This window comes from Leguminivora glycinivorella, chromosome 10, assembly GCF_023078275.1.
Source record: "Leguminivora glycinivorella isolate SPB_JAAS2020 chromosome 10, LegGlyc_1.1, whole genome shotgun sequence".
Lineage (NCBI taxonomy): Eukaryota > Metazoa > Arthropoda > Insecta > Lepidoptera > Tortricidae > Leguminivora > Leguminivora glycinivorella.
Genome location: NC_062980.1, coordinates 22,761,293 through 22,785,912, shown reverse-complemented (window position 1 = coordinate 22,785,912; position 24,620 = coordinate 22,761,293). Strand labels below are relative to the sequence as shown.

Sequence of the window (24,620 nt, the reverse complement as noted above, 5' to 3'; positions counted from 1 at the left end):
CCTCCGTGGCTACAAATGATAGTTTCTCTCAACTCAATGAATGGGCTAAACCAAAAAGATTAGTCAAGTGAAGGGTCTTCTAAACGAATTAAATAGAATAAAATTATCGCTCTGATTGACATAATCCATACTTCCATACTAATATTATAAATGGGAAAGTGTGTGTGTCTGTTTGTTTGTCCGTCTTTCACAGCAAAACGGAACGACGAATTGACGTGATTTTTTAAATGGAGATAGTTGAAGGGATGGAAAGTGACATAGCTTACATTTTGTCTCTTTCTAACGCGAGTGAAGCCGCGGGCAAAAGCTAGTTATAGTTTAGTATATATAATTTCGCATGAAAATTCTTTTAAAAGCTGTAACAAAGGCTAAAGAAATGTTTCGTATTAGAAAAGAAGTTTCCCAGCTAGGGAAGGAACCTGTGATTGGTCAAATTACGAGGTCGGTCGCCGACGACGCCCCTTGGCCCCCACGGCCGCCGGCCTAGCCAAAATGACAATCGCTGACGCTGTAGTCCGTTCTAGGGTTCCGTACCAAAAAGATACAGTCAACCAATTGGAACCCTAGGCCACTGTAGAACTATGTCATAGTGACGTTATAAATCAGATTGTACGAATTCTCTTACTCTTACTGGTTCTAATTGGTTGACTGTACAAAAGGAACTCTTATGGCGTCCCTCTGTCCGTCTCTCTGTTTGACCGCCTGCCATATTACTAAATATCTCTTATAAAGATTGTGAACCTCTACAAATTGATAGTATTTTTTTTAAGATAGAGTAATAATGGTCAATTTTACATAAGTTTCATTAATATTTCAGCCATTTCTAGAAAATATAAATAAGATGACTGGGAAATAAGTTCGTCATGTTATGGTTAAAAAATACCAGTCAAATATGTTATATGATAGTTTTTAAATTATTTTCATAAAAATAACACGACTTTTCAAATCCTAAAAAACAGATTAGGTACTTATAGACGCCGATAAAAACGCAGTCTGGCTCTATCGCGCCAATACGGAAGAGCGATAGAGATAGCTAGTCACGAAAACGATATTATCGTAAGCTTTGTGCATTTGGCTACGTACCCTGTGTTCTCGGGGTTCCGAGACACCGCTAATAGAGCACGGTGATTCTATTCTTATACACTTCTTACTTTTGTAAGTTTTCGGGATGATTTTTGTATAGAGACTCGATTTTAATAGTCTGAATTTAGGAAAAAACACGTAGGTATTGTCAAAGATGTTGTTTATTTTTCTTACAGGTCTGGTGACAAGACTGACATGCCAAAGCCCATAGCACAGTATAATAAAGAGTACTATCGTACAGTATGGCCACTCCAGCTCCCTGCTGAAAGTGCCGCCCACCCGCTCTCGGTTACCTCACAGTTACCGCCTGTCAAAAACGCGAACAGTCGATCTGTCATATCTCACTCATACAAGCATGATACGCGTTCACCTACACGAGCTTAGAATGTGTGCTAGGAACGCACCTCTTTCATATATTTGATCGCCGGTGTCCGAGATGTGCCCATAGTATTACTTACACAATTAAATAAAAAATAATAAAAAAAAAAACAATTACAACAACTAGAGGGAGTGTTTAAAATCGACACGAGTTACGAATTCCCTCTTCACTCGTGTATCGTAACCCTTTGAAGTTTCGACCACAAGAAATGTACTAGGGTGCATTGGGGTAGTTTCGAAAGTCGTCTAAATTCGAAAGTCACTTAAAAATCATAATTATTTGCATCATATCAAGATTCCCCTTTCGAAATTATCTGAGCATTTCTGTGCTTCGAAATTACCCCAATACATGCTTTGCGAACTAGTGAGCGAAAAAAACATCATTATGTACTGAAACTACTGAAATAGTTATTTGTTATACAAGGGGGTAAACTTGTATTTTAACGCCGAGTGTGGAATTGAAAAACGAGCAAGTGAAAGGATTAGAATCGAGAATAGAATCCTGAACTTAGCGAGTTTTTCAATATACGAGAAGTAAAATACATGTGCACCTATGTGTAACACAAAACTTTACTTCTCACTATAGCGAGGAAACTACAACGCAAAAAATGTGTTTATCACTGCTATCAGTAATTCCACGGGTGGTAAATCATCTTCATTACTAGATTCACCTACTTTTATAAATTTTAAAGCAGTTAATTTGACTATATTCAAGGTCAAATTACTTTACCCATTAGTGGATAAAATGCGTTTTTACCCGCTGGTATTAAAGGACAAAACACGTGTTTCCGAGCTAGTGAGGGGAAAAATATTTCTCAAGCATGCATTGTCGTACTCGTAGATGAGGTCCGCAGCCTTAGGAGTGCGTGCAGTCTGGAGCGGCCTGCTAATATTTGCGCGCCGGATCGAGGAATGTCGAGGGCGGCGTATATAGTAACACATCCCTATAATATATGTAGCCTATTTTACAAAAATATACTTCTGGGACCCATTTCTGAAAACTGAAAGTTACAAGTTACAAGCGGAAGTCTCTTTCCAACTTGTCATATTAGACATTGACAACCACTTGTAAATTGTAACTTGTAGCTTCGAGAAATGGGCCGCAGGTAGCTAGGAATATAAAAAAAAAACAAATAAGGTACAGCGTGGCAAATCTCGACTGGGGGGCCAATGTAACTGGTCCATTATTTCCATGTTTTACAATGTTTGCATTGTTAAATAGAGTGTCCATCGGTTATATATGGTAGGCGTGTTCAGTGGATACATGTAGAACTCAAGATCATAGTGTAATAATGGAAAAAATGTATTAATTAGTTACAATTGTCCCCCAGTCGAGTTTTGTCCCGCTGTACCTTATGGAGTTTTAAATTCTCGCTTTTTGTATTCATTTATAAGTTACTTCCGGGTGGAACGCGATAAAATTACATTATACTTCCGACTTTTCGGTCAGGTTGCACTGGTCGTGGTCGCGGAAACGGGAAAACAGACTTCCAAAAATAAAAATGTTGCAGTACTTGAATGTTTTTTTGGATTTACAACAAAATTTAAATTTTGAAAAAACCCCCGACCGCGACATAGTAGACAGATTTTTTTCGAACACTCCCGACTTACTCAGCTTTCAGACAAAAAAAACTAAATCCAAATCGGTTCATCCGTTCGGGAACTACGATGCCACAGACAGACACACACACAGACAGACAGACAAACAGACAGACAGACAGACACACACATAGACAGACACGTCAAACTTATAACACCCCGTCGTTCTTGTGTCAGGGATTAACAAAATAATCTAACACGTTTTTTAAAATCCCAACTATGCATAACTATCAGGCAGTATGTTTGTTTTCTAGTGTGTCAACTTAGGATTCTAAATGTTTTCGTATTCTTGTAAGGTACAGCGGGGCAAATCTCTATTGGGGGACAATAATAGTAACTAATCCATTTTTTTCCATTATTACACTATGATGTTGAGTTCTACATGTATCCACTGAACATGCCTACCATATATAAACCGGTGGACACTCTATTTTATAATGCAAACATTGTAAAACATGGAAAAAATGGACCACTTACATTTGTCCCCCAGACGAGATTTGCCCCGCTGTAGCTTATACTCTCTTATTCGCAAATCTGCAGTCTACATGCCATAGCACTAGTGAAATGGACACTCGGACAAGACAAAGCCGATTGCTCGTAAAGGCCCCCTATAAATATACAGCAGGCAATGCTTTTAACGCGCTGCTTAAAATGTATGAACGCCGACAGCGGTCACATTTGTTTGGCGAGAACTTAGCGCGGAGGGGCGAGGACCACTAGCGAAAGTAGCTAAGATATTGGGACTTACAAGTGCTTATTCCAAGTTTACAGTACCTATTTTATAGTTGGTAGTTTATATTTGTCTGAAGCGAAGCGACCATGTTATAACTCGAGCAAAAGCCCAAACCCTCCTACATTTACAACTCTTCTGGTCAGCTCTACTGTGTTCTGTGCTGTGGGAATTTCAAAACCAAATTCGGATTTGCAAGTCACGCTCGTGCTCATGCATGTAACAATTTAGTTTCATAAATCTAAATATATAAAAGAAGAAACTGACTGACTGACTGACTGACATATCAACGCACAGCCGAAACCGCTGGTCCTAGAGATTTCAAATTTGGCACGTAAAGAAAGAAAGAACATACATTTATTGCCACAACACCGAGTGAGTACAAAGAAAACATTAAACAAGTTACCTACTTAACCTATAAACTTAATACCTATTACTTAATCTAAATCTTAGACTACTGTAACTTAACATCTAAACATTTGTTGTTGTGACAAATGGTTTGAGCGTCAGCATGATGCTGAACAGCGTCGACACAACGTGAGTGACACTGCAGCGCTGTTTTTCAGCCCAGACCATAATAAAAACTAAATTTTCGAGTTAAATACGTAGGTTCCTCATAAGGTGTCGAGGAGCACTAACAAAGGATTTTTCAAAATTCACCTCCTAAGGGGGTGAAATGGAGGTCCAAAGTTCGCATGGAAAAACAAAATTACGTACGTGGGCGAAGCCGCGGGAAAAAACTAGTAGTTATTATTTGTTTGAAGCGAAGCGAGGGCTACGTTATAACTCAAGCAATTAGCTTTTGCACTTAGCTTAAAGTTATTATTTTGGATATGACGAAGCCTGCTCCGGATATCATCATTGGTTTGTTTGACGAAGCATGTTGTTGATTTGGATTTGTGGCCACCTGACGAAGCATGCGTTGCGGATGAATTTTCAAATGGGAATAGTGTTAAGTACTGTTTTTTTTTTCATAACTCTTTATTTACATGAACATATTTACATAATTATATAAGAAACTAAGACTAAACTTAAAAGCTAGCTGATGTCTAAAATAGGCCTTTGAGGCATTGTACCAAGGATACTGGCGACATTTCCTCGCTGTATTGCAATGCTGATACGTTGTGCGAGGAAGTCGCCAGCTCTTCGGTCACCAGTTACCCCAACCAGACGCTGTACTGTTTTTATTTTTTATTTTTTTAATGTTAGAATTGTAATTTTTGTACATTGTTATTTAGGTGTCCGTGCCTTCGCTTGAACCACTAATGAGATTAACACCTTCATAACTCGGCCCTAATCGAGTGAATTCCTCGACTAGTAGCGCCATCTGGCGCGCCAGTCAAGTACTAGTGTCGCCCTGTTACCAGCGCTCGGCTGCTTTTTCCTCAGTACGCTTTTGTAACTCGGCCGAGCAACACGTTTACAAAAGCAAGTCTTAAAAAGTTCGAAAAATTTAAAACATCGAAAAGATTATGATTACTTCTAACTTCGTGATATTCCGCTCGGTGCCTTTGGCCCAGCGACGAGACGCAGTGACCTCCTGTAGGCACCGTCATAAATACGCGGATACATATGACTCACTCACGTGAGACTGACAAGGCGTCGTCCCGTGAGACGACAGACGTCGTCGCGTGAGACGACAGACGTCGTCCTGTGAGACGACAGACGTCGTCCCATGAGACGACAGACGTCGTCCTGTGAGACGACAGACGTCGTCCCGTGAGACGAAAGATGTCGTCCCGTAAGACGATAGACGTTGTCCTGTGAGACGACAGACGTCATCCTGTGAGACGACAGATGTCGTCCCGTGAGACAACAGATGTCGTCCCGTGAGACGAAAGACGTCGTCCCGTGAGACGACAGGCGTCGTCCCGTGAGACGACATGACGTCGTCCAGTGAGATGACATAGCGTAGTCCCGTGAGACGACAGATGTCGTCCTGTTAGACGACATGGCGTCGTGCGGTGACATGACAGGCGTCGTCCAATGAGACGACATTGCATTGTCCCACAAGACGACAGGGTTGTTCCTGTGTGGTGGCATGGAGACGATGAAGAAAATTGACAGCGATGGGACGCAGTGTAATCCTATGCACCGTCATAAAGAATATAAGGGACAAATGCCACGCTCACGTAAGACGAGACAGAGCGACGTCCCGTGAGACGACATAGGTTCGTCCCTTGAAAAGTCATAGCTTCGCCTCGTGAGGTGACAGGACACAAGAGATGTTTTGAAACGACAGATGAGGTCCCATTAGACAACCTGGCCTATGAAAAGATAGGGCCCACGATCCGGTAGGGTATCGCCTCGTGATATGACAAAGGAGATCATTCATTGTGCAGACATGATTCGTCATTAGAGACAACATGAGTAAAGTTGTGCTGTGCGAAAAAGTACACTGTCATATAAATTGACAAGCGTCGCCCCGTAAAAGATTAAACTTTGCAGCGACTTGAAATTTGGATTTCGTTGCCCTATGCGATGATTTACGACATCCTGTGAGAACCCATTGGGTTATTACATGCTATGCACTAATTCACCTTTCGTGTCATGAGACGAGCGTTATGATCGCGAGGCAAAATGTTGTATTTGTACTCGAATCTCAATGAGATTATGTCGCTTTAACATCTACTTTGCGGTAATTAGCACAACTCTTAACTAAACATACTTTGTATAAGGTATTTCTAAACATATGTTCTTCGTAGAAGGTCTTTCGAATCAGAACCACAGCGTACGTGTTAACCTGAGACATACACAATTACACAGTTTAGTCATTGTCTTATTAGACAATAATCATCACGTGATGGGTTCTCATAAGTGGGGTCGTTTTATACAGGTAAAGTGAACGACATCGGCGTCGTCTCAATTGCCTAATTAGCTAATACATAATCAGCGTGGTCACCTGACCAACAGATGAATGATTGTGAGGAATGTCCAAATTTATCTCACTCGTGAATATCTGAACGGCCATAATGATGACGAATGTGTGATCCAATTACTGTAAAGCAACGCCGTTATTGCCAACCTAATTTGTCATGTCAACTTTTAGAATGCTCGTCATGATAGAGGTTTATTAGCAGGTTTGACGTTGTGAAAATCCACTTCCACATCTAAAAACGTGTGGGTGGAGCTTCGGTAGCAATTAACTAGCACTTTGTTGTCAGATACTAAGCGAATTAAGAAATATACATAATAGTGATGCTAAACAGAATGAAAAACCACTTTATATTACAAAGCCCTTCTTGCCCAATCAGAAAGGGAGAGGGGGCGGCGAAGAGATACCAATGGGAAAAAGAAAATCCATTAATTTATGCCACTGTTTTACGCTATTCCTAGAGTGCAGATTCTTTTAAATGAATGATTAGAGCTCTAGTCTCATCAACTCACGGGCGTCAATAATTGACGCATGGTCTTGGGTCTTGATACGGACTTTAGAAATGCAGAAGAACCACTCAGGTACTTAGCAAATGTTGACTATTAGCTACAAAATAACTTACCGCAAAGGAAAATTCTTGTACTAGGCTCATTACTCTGTGAAACCTGGATATTCGTCTGTATTTCAGCAAACTTATAGCTGTCCGGCTGAAACATCCAGTCGGACTAATGGCGGATAATGTTCCAGTATATGTTGTTCAGTATACCGAACTGACAAACGTATTACTTCTGTAACAATCGACCCAGTAGAGACTTCTGAACCAATTCATTTAGAAATAAAAAGCTACAGCTCGGAAAGTTTTCTAAGTACGATATATACATATATGTACTACAAATTGACCTCAAACTGCCGTTAATCGACCAACGGTTAGAATACTCAATCATGCATTATTACTAACGTTATCTAGACCAAGGTTACAGACAATCCTTGAAGAGGTTAATTACAAAGACAACAAACTCGTACCGGAAATCTGACTCCCAAATATATACGATATTTTGTGGATAGTTTGGCAAAATGACTTAAAGGATATGTTATTTAGTACAATAGCATTTTAGTATGCCTTATTGCATTGTTACTCAGGACGGACTCTCGTCGTAAAAGGATCTGTCGGTTGCCCAGTTCGATGGCGTAATGTTACGAATCCTATGTTTCTATAAATAACTAACGAATTAGATTAAAGAGACGACCGAACAATATTCTCAAACTACTTACAGCGAAGAACTATGGCTTACATCTCTTGACCGAAGTAAATGAAGTTGGTCCTAAACTTAAACAACTACACAAAACAAAGCAAGAAACCGTGTAGGTAAATTGTATTCAAAGTGCTTATTTGTTGTATGAGTATGATATATCGAAAACACTTTAAGCTCATTAAAACCAATAGGGCAATACATTTTCCGAGAGCAGCCGATTTTCACAATTTGCTAAGGCACTCTTATGGATAAAATGTTGAAAGGTAGTCACTGAATGTGGACGCCTGTTTCTGAAATAATAAATTAAACGGAAATTGAAGGATGAATCTCTTTCGATTTTAGAACACAGTTTCCTCTTACAAATAAAGAGGCGCTCGCATCCTAAAATTATCGCCCGCTACTGCAGTATTACTAACAGAAAGTTCCCGTTTATTTCATTTGACAAATATTTTCTGAATAGGTTTCTGGGGCCTAGAGAGATTAACAGAAGTTGTATATTTACAATTAACTTTTGGAACTCCATTAGCGCGTTGTAGGATCGATACACATTTCCGCAGTTGCTTACTAAACGCCATTTATTAGAATTTTGCGGCGCGACTATTTGTCAGTAACAGAGTAGACGCCACAACTTATTCAAAAACGGTTCGTAAGGTCAGAGGACGAGTCCCAGTCCCAATTGAATTTAGTGTAAGGAACTAGAAATATGATATTTATAACATTACTGTGCTTATGACTTAATTTAGAAGACTTCGGACTCCTAATATACCTGACATACAAGAATTTGTTAGGACACTCATAAAAGGTAGCGCAGATTCTAGGCAAAATGGGTTTCTAGTGGTAACAAAAAACTTAAAATTATTGCCGTTTAAATAGATATTGATGAACTATATTTATCAGAAGTAAGAAAGCGCTTAAGGTACGCAGTACTTATAGCTACGATATTTTGACCTATTGGTCTCGGATGACAGGCAAGTGTAAATACCATTGTCATCGTCCGTGGCGCTATATGCTACAGCCGTGCGCACATACGACTTTTAAGAAAAATTCTAATTATATGCCATATGATAAATAAATAATTGTCATCTCGATATAATTGTAGAATCAGGTATTACCCTACATAACAGTTGCATCTTGTTTGTGGGAAGTCCCGCTGCATATGGATTTTGGGAAATAAGCAAGAATACAGTAAATATTAACCCGTATGTTTATGTGTATACATCAGTTTATAAAGAACGTGAGACATTTATATTATTCGCACAAAAGAGCAATATAGAATATATTGCTTTGCAATTTGGTGATAAATTACGAAAGTTCTGAAAAGAAAACTATGTATTTACTATCTTAAGCTGATGACTGAATTTTCATTATAAATGGGTAATCGTACATCATTAACCCTTATTTGAAGAGTTATCTGTCGTCTTACATTCTTATTAGAATATCGAAATGGACTTAAGAGCTATAAGTCTTAATGTTTTAGAATTACTAGCTCACGAATCGTACAATTTTGCCTTTATAATTTCGGCTAGTCAGCACATAAGTCATAAAAATGATAAGCCTAAAAATATATGCATCACATATTCATAATTATTCAAACACAAATTAAATATCGAAAAAAGCATACTAGCTAGACATAGTAAAAGACTAAATAAAGTTGACACGTACAGTGTAGAGAGGATTCCCGCATTAACATTCATGTATATTCATGGAAGTATCAAAGTCAATTTAATTAGAAATAATTGCCTTCATTTGATCTTCGCCTAAGTATGTGTGAATCATTAGATCATTGATTCGTTTCAATCGCTTGTATCCCAAAGTTTTTTTGCTCAGTTGACCCATTTTAATTTAATAGGAAAAATTTGCATAGTTTCCGTTCTCGTAAAGACTTTGAGTAGGAGCTTACCTTTTATTATATGGATCCTTAGCTAACCATGGCCATGGTATTGTCAATTCAGTCAGAAGCCGAAAATGTATTATCATCTTATTTGCAGTTTTGCTACTAGTCCAGCAGTAACGCATACATTATCGTGATGTGGGTATACATTACAAATTAACATATGATAGCGTGCAATTTCTTCCAACTCAAGCGTTCATTTCAATTGTTTTGGCAAATGTATATTTCATATACAGAATTCATAACACATTATGCTATGGGAAATGTTGACATTTGGCAGTGGGCTATGTAAGACAATGTTTAAGCTATGTCAATATTGCTTATTACTCAGTATACTAACAATAATATGTGCATATTCGGAGATACATATAGGCGCATTACTTATGGTACAGTAATCAATTTACATGAAAAATAAAAATTTAAACATAATGTCATAATGCTCATGGCAGTGCTATGATATAATTGTTTATTATAGTTACATGATATAATTATAGTTATCTTAAGCAGAAGAAGACTAGTATTTTGGTGAATTTATAAGACAAAAAACATGTATATGATCTTGTTCTGACTAGGGACTGTTGTAAGGGAAACGCGAGACAAATTTAGCCGACGTTGATGTAACACCCATTGATTAAGGGGAAGCTTTTCAGAGTTTGGGTTGCTACAGATATTTTCTCACAAAAATGTTATTGAAATAACAGGTTTTATTTCCGTAAATATTGTAATACCGATCTATTAACTACTGGCTTCCTGTCGGTTTCATGTTATGCATAAATTAAGTGATTCACCACCATCATAGAGTCATAATGGATAACTGTGCTGTGCTGTGTTGAGTCAGTTTCAACTCATGAAACCTTAGTGGCTAAATTTTGAAACATCCCTTTGTATACCTTCCTATTTCTTATTATGACATTTCTGTATAAATAAAGTATATCAGTCACAGTACGCCCTAACCAGCGCCGGCAGAGGTTTAAACACGTCTCATTAGTGGTTCAAGCGAAGGCACGGACACCTAAATAGAACCGTTTTTCCCCCGAAGGGTAAAAACGGATATTTAGGTTCCTGCCGAAGCTTGAACCACCCTTAAGGGCCTTGCCGGCTAAAGGTACTGAGGAAAAAGCAGCCGAGCGCTGGTAACAGGGCGACACTAGTACTTGACTGGCGCGCCAGATGGCGCTACTAGTCGAGGAATTCACTCGATTAGGGCCGAGTTATGAAGGTGTTAATCTCATTAGTGGTTCAAGCTTCGGCAGGAACCTAAATATCCGTTTTTTACCCTTCGGGGGAAAAACGGTTCTATTCAATAAATAAATACAGCATTATTTGCTTTTGTATGTCCGGATGTTCTTCTCTACAGGTCGCAATTCTCAACCGATTCTCGTGAAATTTTGTGACCAGATTCTATGACTCAATATTTTTTTATGGATCCAGAGTTAAGATGCGGATGAGTTGGATGCGGAGTTAAGCAGGGTTGCGTACTTGCACCAACTCTGTTTGCACTTTATTTCTCATTCGTAGTTCGAGAGGCTATGAAAAGCTTGTCAGAAGGCATAGGCATTCGCTTCCACATGGATGGGGGACTCTTTAATATCTCAAGGTTTGGATCCCGTACCAAAGTGTCATATGATGTCATGACGGAAATCATGTACGCGGATGATCTTTGTTTTGTGTCTAATTCTGCGGAAGGCCTGCAAAGACTTATTTCAAGCCTTAATGATGCTTGCACCACATTTGGACTAAAAATTAATGTCAAAAAGACCGAAGTCATGGACGTTATGGACGCCCCAGACAACCCGACAAATTCGTGTGTAGGCATCGGTGACGACTTGCTAAAGCGGGTGGAGAGGTTTAGATATCTTGGTAGCATGATAACATCAAAGTGCGACCTAGATGTTGAGATTAACTCTAGAATCAGTGCTGCAGCGGCCGCCTACGGGAAACTACGGGCCAAGGTATTTCGCTGTCATGACTTAAAGCTCTCCACTAAAATTGGTGTATACATGGCAGCAGTGCTACCAAACTTGCTCTACTCATCCGAGACGTGGGTCCTTTACCGGAAGCATATCCGCACACTCGACAGATTTCACCTCAAATGCCTCCGAGATATTATGAACATCAAATGGTCGGACCGAGTCAGAAATACAAATGTTCTGAGGCGCGCAAACGTCGGGGGCATTGAGGCTTATCTAATGAGGCGGCAGCTACGGTGGTGTGGGCACGTTTCTCGGATGTCAGAAAGCAGAGTGGCGAAGCGCATCTTCTTTTCAGAACTCCAGAGCGGTAAGCGTAAGAGCGGTGGCCAGTACTTAAGATATAAGGATGTTCTGAAAAGACACATGAAGAGGTGCAAACTTGAGCCCTCTGACTGGGAGCAGAAGGCAGCGCAGCGGCCCGAATGGCGACGTCTCGTTCATGATAGAGTAAAGGAATTTGAAACTGAACGCCTCGTTGAACTCGACCGGAAACGAGATGAGCTTAAAGCCCGCCCGCCATCCTCAATGACCTACAATTATATAGGTGGTGTGCTGACGTGCCCAAAATGTGCTCGAAAATTTAGCCATAAGATAGGGTACGCGAGCCACGTAAAGGCACACCAGAGAGTGGAACAGCTACACTCTGTTTCTTGAAATTGTCTGTTCCAGAACACGCAGTCGCTGTGGCCGAAATCGGCCATGACAGCATCATCATCATCATCATGGATCCATATTTTGGAAATTGTTCAAAATGACAGTCATGCGGCCTCGCGCTTAACCCATGTTACAGGACGCACTTTTTATGTGTGATTGGCGATTTCCCAGCCTCAACAACGGTTGGTCGTAGTTCTTTAGTGGTGCTCAGTAGGCAATGTGAAGCGACTTTGATGTGTTTGTCAAAACCTGAATGCCGCCCGAGGGGCCCTTTCAACATACGATATCTTATCATCGGTCTGAACCACTTTCATAAATAAGCTATTGATCAAGGGTTTTATTTACATAAAGGTAATTTCATTTAATTTCATTTATTTCATTTATTTATTTGAATCAAGCAACATGGCTCATACAATGGGTGACAAAATAACTAAGGACCTATACAATTTAGAGATTAAAATAAACATCAAATAACGCACATTAACAATAAAGCATTAATTAAATTATGGGAAACATGTCAAAAATTATAAAAAATAAGTACTTAATAACAAAATAAAATAAAATAAAATAAAAAGAAGTTGAAATTAAATATTAGAAGCTACTGGCAATGTCCAAATTAGGTTACATGTCTCTTTTCATCGGTTTAGATTTTTTTAATTGATGTCGCTTTTCATCTGTTTAGATATGTTACGAAAGCAGCTAAAAAAAATGTCCGATTTAGGTGTTATTTTTACGTCATAGCAAAAGTATTTTAAGTACATATATAGTATTTTAAGTATGTGTGTAGTATGTTAAACATAGTTGCAATTGTTTTTAGACAATTTAAATCAAAATAGTTATAATAAACTAAATTTTACCAAGTATTTTTAATACATTTTAGAAAATGACTTTTATTTGTTGAGAATTTGTACGCCTTGGGCCAAGAAGATGTATTAGATTTAACTGGGGGCTAAGCTGGGATGTATATTGATATTATTAATATACCTAGACACATGCAACGTTATTTCGTAGTTATTTCCATGTTCTAAAATGAACAAACTGCACAGCATGTGTCCTAAAGTTGTTAATAACAACCAATACCAAAATTAAATAAGATAAATCTTCAACAAAAATATGTATTTCACTTGTTGATATTTTATAATCTGTCTACTTTTAGGGAATAGCGACGGGAACAATGCGAGACCCCCGGGACACAATCACTTAGCGCTCGTCTTCGCGCAAACGGGACCAGTGGGACCTGTGGGACAAGCGGGACGGGACAATCGGGGCAATTGGCAGGCGCCGAGAATGCCGAGACGTTAATACGGTATTATAAACTGTGGTGGTGTAAAAATTGCGCTCTTTCGAGTCTTTCGAGTTTCGACTTTATCTGTCGGTTATAATTTGTATAGTGAATGATGCTGGGATAAATATACGTTTGGCCAAGTGTAGGTAAACACGTTCGTAAGTTGTTAGGAAGAGAGTTCATATAATACACCTCTACATCACTAACTAAATATATGTAAGCGTTAATAGCTTGAATCCGGTTTCTATAGGGTAAACTCGCCTCATTCGGTGACACGCCTAATTCGGTGATACAAGCTTTGAAGCACTATTCCGAAAGACGATTTTTGGTTGTTTCACCGAATGAGGCGAGTTTACCCTAGTGCTACCTGTTGCGTCGCTGCGTCAGACGTCAGATTTGTACTCAGGGGTCACGTGGTCAATGTGTGTGCCCAACCCAGGCACGGGTTGCGCACCAGCTCACGAGGACTAGATTCTGGAGCTGCTGGGGTCACTGACCTTTGAGGGCGGGGCAGATGCGTTTCCAGAGCGTCAGGCAGCCGCAGCGGTGGTACTGGCCCAGCGCCAGCTCCATGAAGAAGAGCGGCAGCCCGCCGAACAGCAGCATCACGCAGTACGGGATCAGGAATGCCCCTGCATCATCAGTACTTATTTACTTTAGTACTTTCAGAAACACAGTTCATATTGATTGCCAATTTTAACGAAAAACAAAAATGCTTAAGATCGTACGTGTTAGTAGCAGAGGATAAAAAAGTAAAATATTCAGATAGAGCATCACTTCCGAATGTAAACAAAAAGAAATGTATTTGATGGTATTCGACGGTTACAGAGAGACAATTGCCTACGTGGAACACTAAACTTAATTATTTTATCATCGTGCAGATTGTCTACGAGCGATACTACATATTTTAAATTAAAGGAGAAATAGAAAATTCTCCTACCTCGGGTAGGACTCGAACCTGCGACCCACTCTCGGAGGACTCCAAGGGGGTCATAGAGACAACATTGACAATGTTAAGGATTGCAAATTCGAGTTCTGCCAGAGGTGTGAGTTTTCCATTTTTCCTTTAATTTGAAGATAGTGGAACACTGTTTGACGTACCTCCACCGTTCTGGTAGCAGATGTAAGGGAAGCGCCAGACGTTGCCCAAGTCGACGGCGAAGCCCACGACTGCCAGCAGGAACTCCGCCTTCTTGGCCCACGTCTCGCGCTGCCGCGCCGGCGTCAGCGACACCACCACCGAGCGGGCCTTGGGCGCCGGCTGCGAGAAAATAGGGGCTTTAGGGTGAGTACAACACACACAGGAGCTACACAAGCTACAGCTGCCTTCTTGGCCCACGTCTCCGACCGGGCCTTGGGCAACGGCTGAGGGAGTAATAGGGGCTTTAGAGGGAGTACAACACAAGTAGGAACAGCACCAGCTACAGCAGCCTCTAAGCCTGTCAGTCGACACCACTATCAAGCGGGCCTTGGGCGCCGGCTGCGAGTAAACTGAGGCATTAGAGTGAGTTCAGTGAGTACAACACACAGGAGCTACACAAGCTACAGCTGCCTTCTTGGCCCACGTCACACGCTGCCGCGCCTGCCTTAGTGTCATCACCACCCACCGGGCGTTGGGCGCCGGCTGCGAGTAAACTGAGGCATTAGAGTGAGTACAACACACAGGAGCTACACAAGCTACAGCTGCCTTCTTGGCCCACGTCTCACGCTGCCGCGCCTGCCTCAGTGTCATCACCACCGACCGGGCTTTGGGCGCCGCGCCGGCTGCGAGAAAACAGGGGTTTTAGAGAGTTTAGAGTGTACAACACAACTAACACAAGTAGGATCAACGGTCCAATACATTCCACGACTCTTCTCTTTCCGAACCGACTCTAGCGTTGTGGGACATCCCTACTCCTGAGCATTGGTGGCTGTCAGAGAGTAGCTCGCGTCTCGCGGTCCACAGAGCAGAGACTTTCCTAAGGGCGGGAATTACGTGGTGACCTGGTGTGTTTGCTCTACCAACAAGCTATAGGTAGCAGTCTCTAATGTCGTCGAGGTATATCTGAGGCTTTACGAGTACAAGATCCGGCGGGATGTGGTCCGGCTTCACGACGCTCCGGCGCCGGTCACGGACGACTCTTACCGGGGTGGTGGCGTCGTTGGGGGTGGTGGCGGGCGGGGGATCCGGCGGCATCTCGTCCGGCTCCTCGCCGGCGCAGCGCCGCTCCGGTGCCGGACTGTCCCCCTGTCGCAACAACCAAATGTTCCATTCAATGTACAATAAGTGTAAGGCCTGAGTGCACATTTCATTTCATTTCATTTCAACGTCTACTCAGATGTATTATGTTAATTGTTATTTGTTATACAAGGGTGCAAAGTTGTATTTTAACGCCGAGTGTGGAATTTTAAAACGAGCAAGTAAAAGGATTCTATAGTTGAACCACGAACGAAGCGAGTGGTTCGAAAATAGAATCCTGAACTTGGCGAGTTTTTCAACACACGAGAAATGAAATACATTAGCACCCGTGTAACACAAAACTTTTCCCCTCACTATAGCGAGGAAAGCACAACGCAATAAACGCGTTTATCACTGCTTCCAGTAGTTCCACAGGTGGGAAATCATCGTCATCACTAGATTCACTCACTCACTTTTACTCAATTTTAAAGCAGAAAAAATGACTATATTCAAGGTCAATTACTTTATCCACTAGTGGATAAAATGCGTTTTTACCCGCTGGTATTGAAGGATTTAAAACACGTGTTTCCGAGTTAGTGAGGGGAAAAAAATAATACATATGAGTAGACGTTGCTCGCTCTTGCGAGTGAAAATATTCGATCGCTAGCATTGTAGCGACTAGTACCTACATAGCGCTTGCCTCGTTGAGGTAACCAAACAGAGGCAAGTACATTTCGTAGTAGAGAGATAACAAACAGCGAAGCGTGGGTAGTTAGCAGTAGATTTTTATCAAGTTTATAAGTTTCTGCTTCAGTTCAAGCATACTATAAATCGTTAAGAACCGTTCAGAAAACCATTACATTCGTGGGACCAATCTCCAAGCCTCCTTGTTTGTGACTGTCAACACAGCCGCGGGTACTCCAGCCCACACATTCACACTTCTACTTCTTTCTTATCCAGTACTTGTTGACCTCTAGGTGTTAAGTAAATGTCCGTAAACTGTGGTCAGAAGTATACTGGACTTGTAACAGCGGGGTAAGCTTGGTGAGTAGCAGGTTACAGTCAACACGTGGCCGTGTTTGACAAACAGACCGACAGATTGCAGAATAAATAAAAATAATGAACAGTGACCCGAGCGGCCACAGCGCGCGCATACAGAGATTACAGAGGGACCGCTAGATCCACCATGTAGGTTACAATTGACATGTGGAAAAATGCCGAACGATTTGTCGACCGGTCTGGCCTTGTCGATAGTAACCCTGCCTGCTAAGCCGCGGGATTCGAATCCCGGTAAGGGCATTTATTTGTGTGATGAGCACAGGTAGGCATTTGTTCCTGAGTCATGGATGTTTTCTATATATATCAGTATGTATTTATCTATTTAAGTACATATGGATATCGTCGCCTAGTAGCTATTGTACAAGTTTTGCTGCTTAGTTTGGGGCTGGATTCGTCTGTGTTAAGGTGTCCTTCAATATTTATTTATTTCGTAGGGCAAATGAAAGTAAGATACTTACAAATAAGCATACAACCTAGTGATGTGCAAGTTGCGGAAACTTTCCAAAAAAAAACTTAAATTTCATAAAAAATTCACGAAAGTTTCACGAAAAATAAAGGGAATTTAAAATTATGAAATGGAAAGTTTCCATCCATACATTTGTCCATACAAATAATGGAAAGTTTCCGAAGTTTTCCTATGTGAAAATTTCAGAAATTTGGAAACCTTCCGTCGGCTCATCAGTAATACAACCTACACAAAGTAGTCCCATGAAAATTAACTGTAACTTGTTTTGCGGTTGACGGATGCGAATAATTTTGCAGTAAGTATTTATAAGTAGGCATCCTACCGACTGCGCCATAAAATAGTATTTTAATGTTTTAGTCAAACATTTTTTGAAGTCGAAAATAAAGAAACTTGCATGTGCATTGTGCATAGATAGAATATAAATAATTTAATACCCTAATATTGGGCTGTTGTTCCATAACCATAGGTTAAGACCTCGACACATGTTCCATTTCTACTTTTTTAATGATGATATCGTGAATTTTTTTGGCTCAAACCGCGCGATCAGATATATACTAGTTTGATCTTCGCCGCTTCGATTTACGAAATATAATGTACATGTCACTTCATGTAAAATATGTTGAGTTCACAACCGTAAAATTATTAAGTACTAGCTTTTGCCCGCGGCTTCGCTCGCGTTAGAAAGAGACAAAGAGTAGCCTATGTCACTCTCCATCCCTTTAACTATCTCCACTTTAAAAATTACGTCAATTCGACGTAATGTGACGCCGTAAAAGACGGACAAACGAACAGACACACACACTTTCCCATTTATAATATTAGTATGGATATACATATTATTATAGATGTACTTGTACATAATACTCGTATCTATACTTGTGGTTACTAAAGCTTTTGACAGTTAAAAATCGAAATGTGTTATGTTTAGGGGACAATCTGGGCAGTGTAATCTGTTACAGGTTTAGAGCAGCTTGCTTGGTGCTCCGAGGAAATGGCGGGGAACGGGCAGCTGGTGCCGACTGTACCGTGACTGTGAACGGCAGATGGTGTCGCCGACTGTACAATGTTAGTAAAATGGTCTGTGACAGTTTCAGTAGAATGGATTGGTGGTCGCCAAATCTTCAGGTTTACTAATATTTGTTACTTGTTCTTCTATATATTTTTGAGTAAGGTACAGCGGGCAAACCTCGACTTTGGCAATTGTAACAGTAACAGATCCATTTTTTCCATTATTACACTATAATGTTAAGTTCCACTGAAAACGCCTACGATATATAACCGGTGGACACTCTATTTAATATTATAAACATTTTAAAACATGCAGAAAATGGACCAGTTACATTTTTCCCTTAGTCGAGATTTGACCCGCTGTACCTTATAGTTTATTTATTATTTCAAACGTTACATTAGACACCCATTTTAAGGTTTTTTCGTGGTTTTATTTACTGATAACCGAATCAAAATAAATCATTAAAATAATACACCGAGTTGTCGGGTCTCAAAATTATAGTTACTGAAATAAACTCATTCCGCACAGAGTTGCCGGTGAGCAAAAAGCAAGCGACGGTAAAGTTGCTCGATCATTGTGCGTTTCAATCGGAACTACACTTTAACTTGTTTTTGTGCCCTTGAAGCGTAAATGTGGACGTTGTAATTAAACTAGGTCGAGTAGAGTTTTGAATTAAGAGTTATGAAACGCATTAAAAATGAAATAAATAACAGATATGAAAGAAAAATTGACCAAAGCCTCCAGAGCCTGATGCTGGAAACGAATCAGCGTACTCTGGAATCGCGGCAAATGCCTGAATCCTCTAGGCCACCCAGGTCACAGTTGATAAGGTCGAATTTATTTCCCACTAGCTTTTGCCCGCGGCTTCGCTCGCGTTAGAAAGAGACAAAAAGTAGCCTATGTCACTCTCCATCCCTTCAACTATCTCCACCTAAAAAATCACGTCAATTCGTCACTCCGTTTAGCCGTGAAAGACGGACAAACGAACAGACACACACACTTTCCCATTTATAATATTAGTATGGAACTATGGATAAGGAGCCCCCTCCCATTAAGGCCGCCCCCCCACATCTAGCGTCTCGCGAGCGCAGCATGGACCAACTGTATGGGAAAGCCTGACGGCTCTAAGCGTCTCACGAGCGTCGGCGTCGGGCCAACTGTACGGCGCATTCGACGTCGCACCGACGCGGCATCAGGCTTTGCCATACTGTTGGTCCGAGGAACATTCCTCATGAAAATTTTCGGTAACTTCTGAGAATGTTCTCGAGAACGAGAATTTATCAGAATACTTAGTGACTTCGTAGTTTATACCATAATTTCGTCGAACTCAAGACGTAGTCCCGTGGTAGCGCGCTGGCTTCGTATGCCGATGTTCTCAGGTTTGATCCTGACAGCGATCTTTTTGTTTTTATTTTGTTTTTTTATTGTATATATGTACATATATTGGCATGACCAAAAACAGGCATCAAGAAATAATAGTTCGGTACCTAATTTAAAAAAGTCAGGACTAAAACTGTGAAGTCTGAAAGTCGAAATGTTCCCTGAAGTACAGTGAGAATTTAAGCAACTTATAGTGAGAATTTCTTATCAACAAAATAGCTAACTGTAATAGACAATATTATACCTATAATAACATATAGTTTTATATTAATCCCATTTAAACATTCTTTCAGGTATATTCTCTTGTTTAAATAATAAATTGCATGTTGCGGGAATGTTCTGCGAACATTCTCAAGAATGTTTCCGCCTTTTGGGAATGTTCTGCAATTTCTACATTACTAGTCCGAGGCCGACGCTTGCGAGACACTTAATGAAAGGGGGCCCTAAAGCCGCGAATACATATTTTTGGAACTGTGTCCGCATCTATATTTAATGCCTAGATAGTACACATTTGTAGTTGCGTAGTATCTTTTCCCCACGTGCCCATCTTCATTACGTTTTCTTCAGTTAATGGCCTCACCAGATCAATTACCGCTAATCCGACACTGAATCGTCTGAAACTAAACGATCGCTTTATGAACGTATAAAATAAACGCTTGTGAATCACTCGAGCAATGGATTTAATTAATTCAAAGTCACCCCCATGTAGGTATGTAGAACTAAATATAAGCGAGATAATCAAAGACATCATCATCATCCTCCTTGCGTTATCTTGGCATTTGCATCGGCTCATGGAAGCCTGGAACATTGACAACTAACCCTAAGATTTGGCGTGGGCACTAGTTTTATGAAAGCGACTGCCATCTGACCTTCCAATCCGAAGGGTAACTATAGGAGAGAAAGAAGAATACTATAGGTGAGAAGATAAACATAATTTTGACATGTAGCAAATTTATAGTGTAATTTTTATCATGAAATAAAGAAATCTAATCTAATCTAATCTAATCTAATCTAGGTCATGGGATTAGTCTAGTTTCTTTACGATGACTTCGCCTTCACCGAAAAGCGACTGGCAAATATCAAATTACATTTCGCACATAATAAGTAAAACTCTTTGGTACGAGCCGGGGTATAGGAATGCAGAGGCGCTTAGTCTTGTTTTTTTCACAAATATTCTTCAAAATCGTGATGTAAATTTTCAGTTTTATGAAACGTAATTTTCCAGCAATGTTATGAGCGCACTTGGGTTTCAAAAGATCGTATTACGTGGTCAACTTTATGGGCACTCGTCCTACGTAAGTCAGTCAAGTGTTTGCAACAAGTGCAGTTTGGGCACTTTTAACCTCCTAAGGGAACGTACCCAAACTACGTGACACGTTTAGGAGGGGGGAGGGGGTCGTCAAAATACTACGCTTGGTCACAGAGGGGGAGGGGGGGTCTAACTTCTTGTCACGTAACCTGTGGAATATTGGCCCAGCCGTGGTCAGCAGAGGAACGTTTATATAAGCTGGTGATGATGAAAGTGATGGGATGAAAATCATTGTTAAAAAAAAAGGCCGGAAAAAAAGATGATAAACACACGTCATTAAACAAATACATATTAAATTTGATATAGGCACACGAATAACAACTTTCTGCAAAAATTGATCTAAAACTTCATTTATAAATACTACGTGAAAACTACAGGGGGAGGGGGGGATCTTGGCATATACTACGCTTGGTCACGCAGGGGGGGAAGGGGGCAAAAAACGGCACAAATATGGTCACGTAGTTTGGGTACGTTCCCTAAGTCCCCACAGTCAACCAATTGGAACCCTAGACCACTGTAGAACTATGTCATAGTGACGTTGTAAATCAGATTGTAAGAAATCTCTTACTCCTTGTCATTTTGACATGGTTGCAGAGTGGCCTAGGGTTCCAATTGGTTGTTACAAGTACAAATTAAATTCGAGTTTTGAACTCTTATAGAAATAAAAGAAAGTACCAAATTCAAAATGGGAAAAATGGGCCTGGGACTTATTTACGAGGACTTTGTTTTCGAGGATTTCGAGGATAAAAAGTAGCCTATGTCACTCTCCATCCCTTCAACTTCGTCGCTCCGTGTTGCCGTGAAAGACGGACAAACAAACAGACACATACACATTCCCATTTATACCTCTAATATTAGTAGGGATATTTGTGCTGTTTTTTCATTCTACTTATTTTAATAGTTTCGGGACGTTATGTACCTAGAATAATACACGTGTAATTATGATCCCACATACCTCGGCCTGCCGCGATTCCCCCTCCCGCGTCCACAAGCCCTTACGCAGTGGTCCCACCAAAAGTTTACTACTATACAGTCGCTTCCGTGTAAACAAAAGAGATATGAGTACGATCATAGCGCGAGCGAGTTTTAGCACAGAATATATAATAGTACAAGTACAGAGGGCTCACTCCTTTAAAAATAAAATAAACTAAAATATCATTTATTTCAGACCTTGAGCCCATATTAAAATGCAACACATAACACAAATTAAATTAAAATGAAAAGTAAAATTAAATTAAATTAGATGTAAAATTAAATAAATTAAAATGTCTACTGAATCACAGTTATATTTACATTTATGCTATTTGGCCCATATATGGGAGACTGGTACATGTACTGACAACCAGTGTCCCATAAATGGACCGTCAATCCTGTCAGCGATGACTGCCAGCCTTTGATGTTCACAAAATGCCGCCATTCTAAATTCTTACCTACATTAACAAACGGTCCGCACGCGAGCAGCCGACATTGAAATCTATTGCGCCTCGTGAAGGTCGTGTGAACCAAGCCAGAACACCAGTGAACGGGCCGCGAACTCGCGGCCGCCGGCATGTACTTGTAGCGCGGCGATAGAATCGCGGAGTGAGCCGCCCCTGGTTTTAGTTCGTCGCCGGGTGATGAGCTATAAATCGCTCGCTCTCTCTTTTTAACCCCCGGCGCAAAAACGACGGGGTGTTATAAGTTTGACGTGTCTGTCTATCTGTCACATCATAGCTCCCGAACGGGTGAACCTATTTAAGACTTCTTCTTGAAGAGATTCTTAAGACTTCTTAGACATGTTTGATGGACATCCGTCCACTAAAGTCGGGGGTTTTTTTCAAAATTTTATTTTTGTGGTTAGGTTATATTTCGTCACTACTTTGAAAAAATCTTGTATCTCATGCTGCTCCTCAAAGTTAAAACGCAGTAAGTCCATATGCATTCCATACATACTTACTGCAATTTTCTTTTCATTGACAGACGAAGATATGTTTTTTTTTAAAGTAGTGTCGATTTGCATGCATTATATCCTTAATGTGGTGGACACCGTACATAGGAGCGACCTATCTTTTGTTCATTTTTATCGCCGATATCTCATCGCTCACTCGCTTTTGGTGTGACAGTGCCTTACGCCGCGCAACAAAGATTCAGATTAAACGTTAAATGCAAAACATTTAGAGGTCTTTTGTGCCCTTTACGGCCCGAGTTATAGACGATAAAGACGGCCGTTCCTCATTTATTGCCAGCCCTGAGCTTGCACGTTTTAAAAAGTTTGAGAAGGAGTAGGGTAAACTCGCCTCATTCGGTGAAACAACCAAAAATCATCTTTAGGAATAGTCGTCGGAATAGTGCTTCAATTCAAAGCTTGTATCACCGAATTAGGCGTGTCACCGAATGAGGCGAGTTTACCCTAGAAAGAGTTCCACTCAGTGGCACTTTGACAACTTTGATGCAGTTCGCCTTTGTACTTCACATCTCAATGTATGTTATTTTTAATGTGTTTTTGTACAATTAAGATCTACTACTACTACTGCTACTATAATTGATATAAAAATCGCAATTCAGATGCTTCTGATTGAATGAACTGCTTTCAAAAGGCTTAAAAACAATACACGATTGGTCTGGCCTAATAGAGCGTAGTGACCCTGTTTGCTGAGCCGCAGTCCTCGTTCTTGAGTCATGGGTATTTTCTATGTACTATCAGCCGCAAAAGTGCATGGCGAATTTATCAATGAATTCATTCATAATTTCTGCATGCATATCTGACAGTGCAGTCGCCGGCATAAATAAGTGATGATTTATATACCTTGTCACATTAAGGTCTTGTCTGAAATGTCATATGATTAAAAGCGATATGGTACAGAAATCATCACTTATTTATGACGGTGACTGTATACATGTATTTGTATATTATGTATATGTCTTAGTATCTACAACACAAGCCTTCTTTAGCTTACTGTGGGACTCAATCAATTTGTGTAAGGACGCCCTATTCTATCATATCATATTTATTTATTTAATACCATTTCATAACAACAGCAGTTATGTACGAAAACATATCTAAGATAACAATACACCGTGTTTTTTTTGTTTTCCGTTAAATTCGACACGTTGTTAGGTTCATTATCAGGAACCACCCTGTATATCCTGTCATATCACTTTTAGTTCAATTCGCAAACAAATTTTTTTTATCGTTTTTATACGTAATAAATGAATTAATCAGTGTGAGAGACCCTTAAGGATAACATTCAAGTTAGTGCCAAATAATTGACGTCATATGTCAAAACAAATAACATTAGGAAGTGGTGAAGGCTGTCACACACGTGTTCAGTAATTGTTTTTATTTTTTTAATAACTCGGTAACCGTAAGAGTTAAGACGCTAGTTTCTTAGAGAAATTAACTGTATTTGGTCTAAAGAATCTTCCCTTAAAGTTAACGGAATTAAATAAAAACAGGGTGTATATGTATACAGGATGTAACATTAATGCTGGTGATCCATTTAAGAGCATAACCGGTATCGAATAGCGGTTACGAATAC

The 24,620-nt window shown here is 40.2% G+C and overlaps 1 protein-coding gene across 1 annotated transcript in view; it reads right to left on the bottom strand.

Annotated features, from left to right (window-relative positions):
• LOC125230515 (sodium-dependent serotonin transporter) overlaps window positions 1-24,620 on the bottom strand; it is a 58,641-nt gene that overhangs the window by 17,585 nt on the left and 16,436 nt on the right. Inside the window, exons 2-4 of the mRNA XM_048135693.1 lie at window positions 15,847-15,948; window positions 14,823-14,982; window positions 14,219-14,353 (exon numbers count right to left, since the gene is read on the bottom strand). Coding sequence (XP_047991650.1) covers window positions 14,219-14,353; window positions 14,823-14,982; window positions 15,847-15,897 — 346 coding nt within the window. The 5' untranslated portion in view covers window positions 15,898-15,948. The remainder of the gene's footprint in view (window positions 1-14,218; window positions 14,354-14,822; window positions 14,983-15,846; window positions 15,949-24,620) is intronic.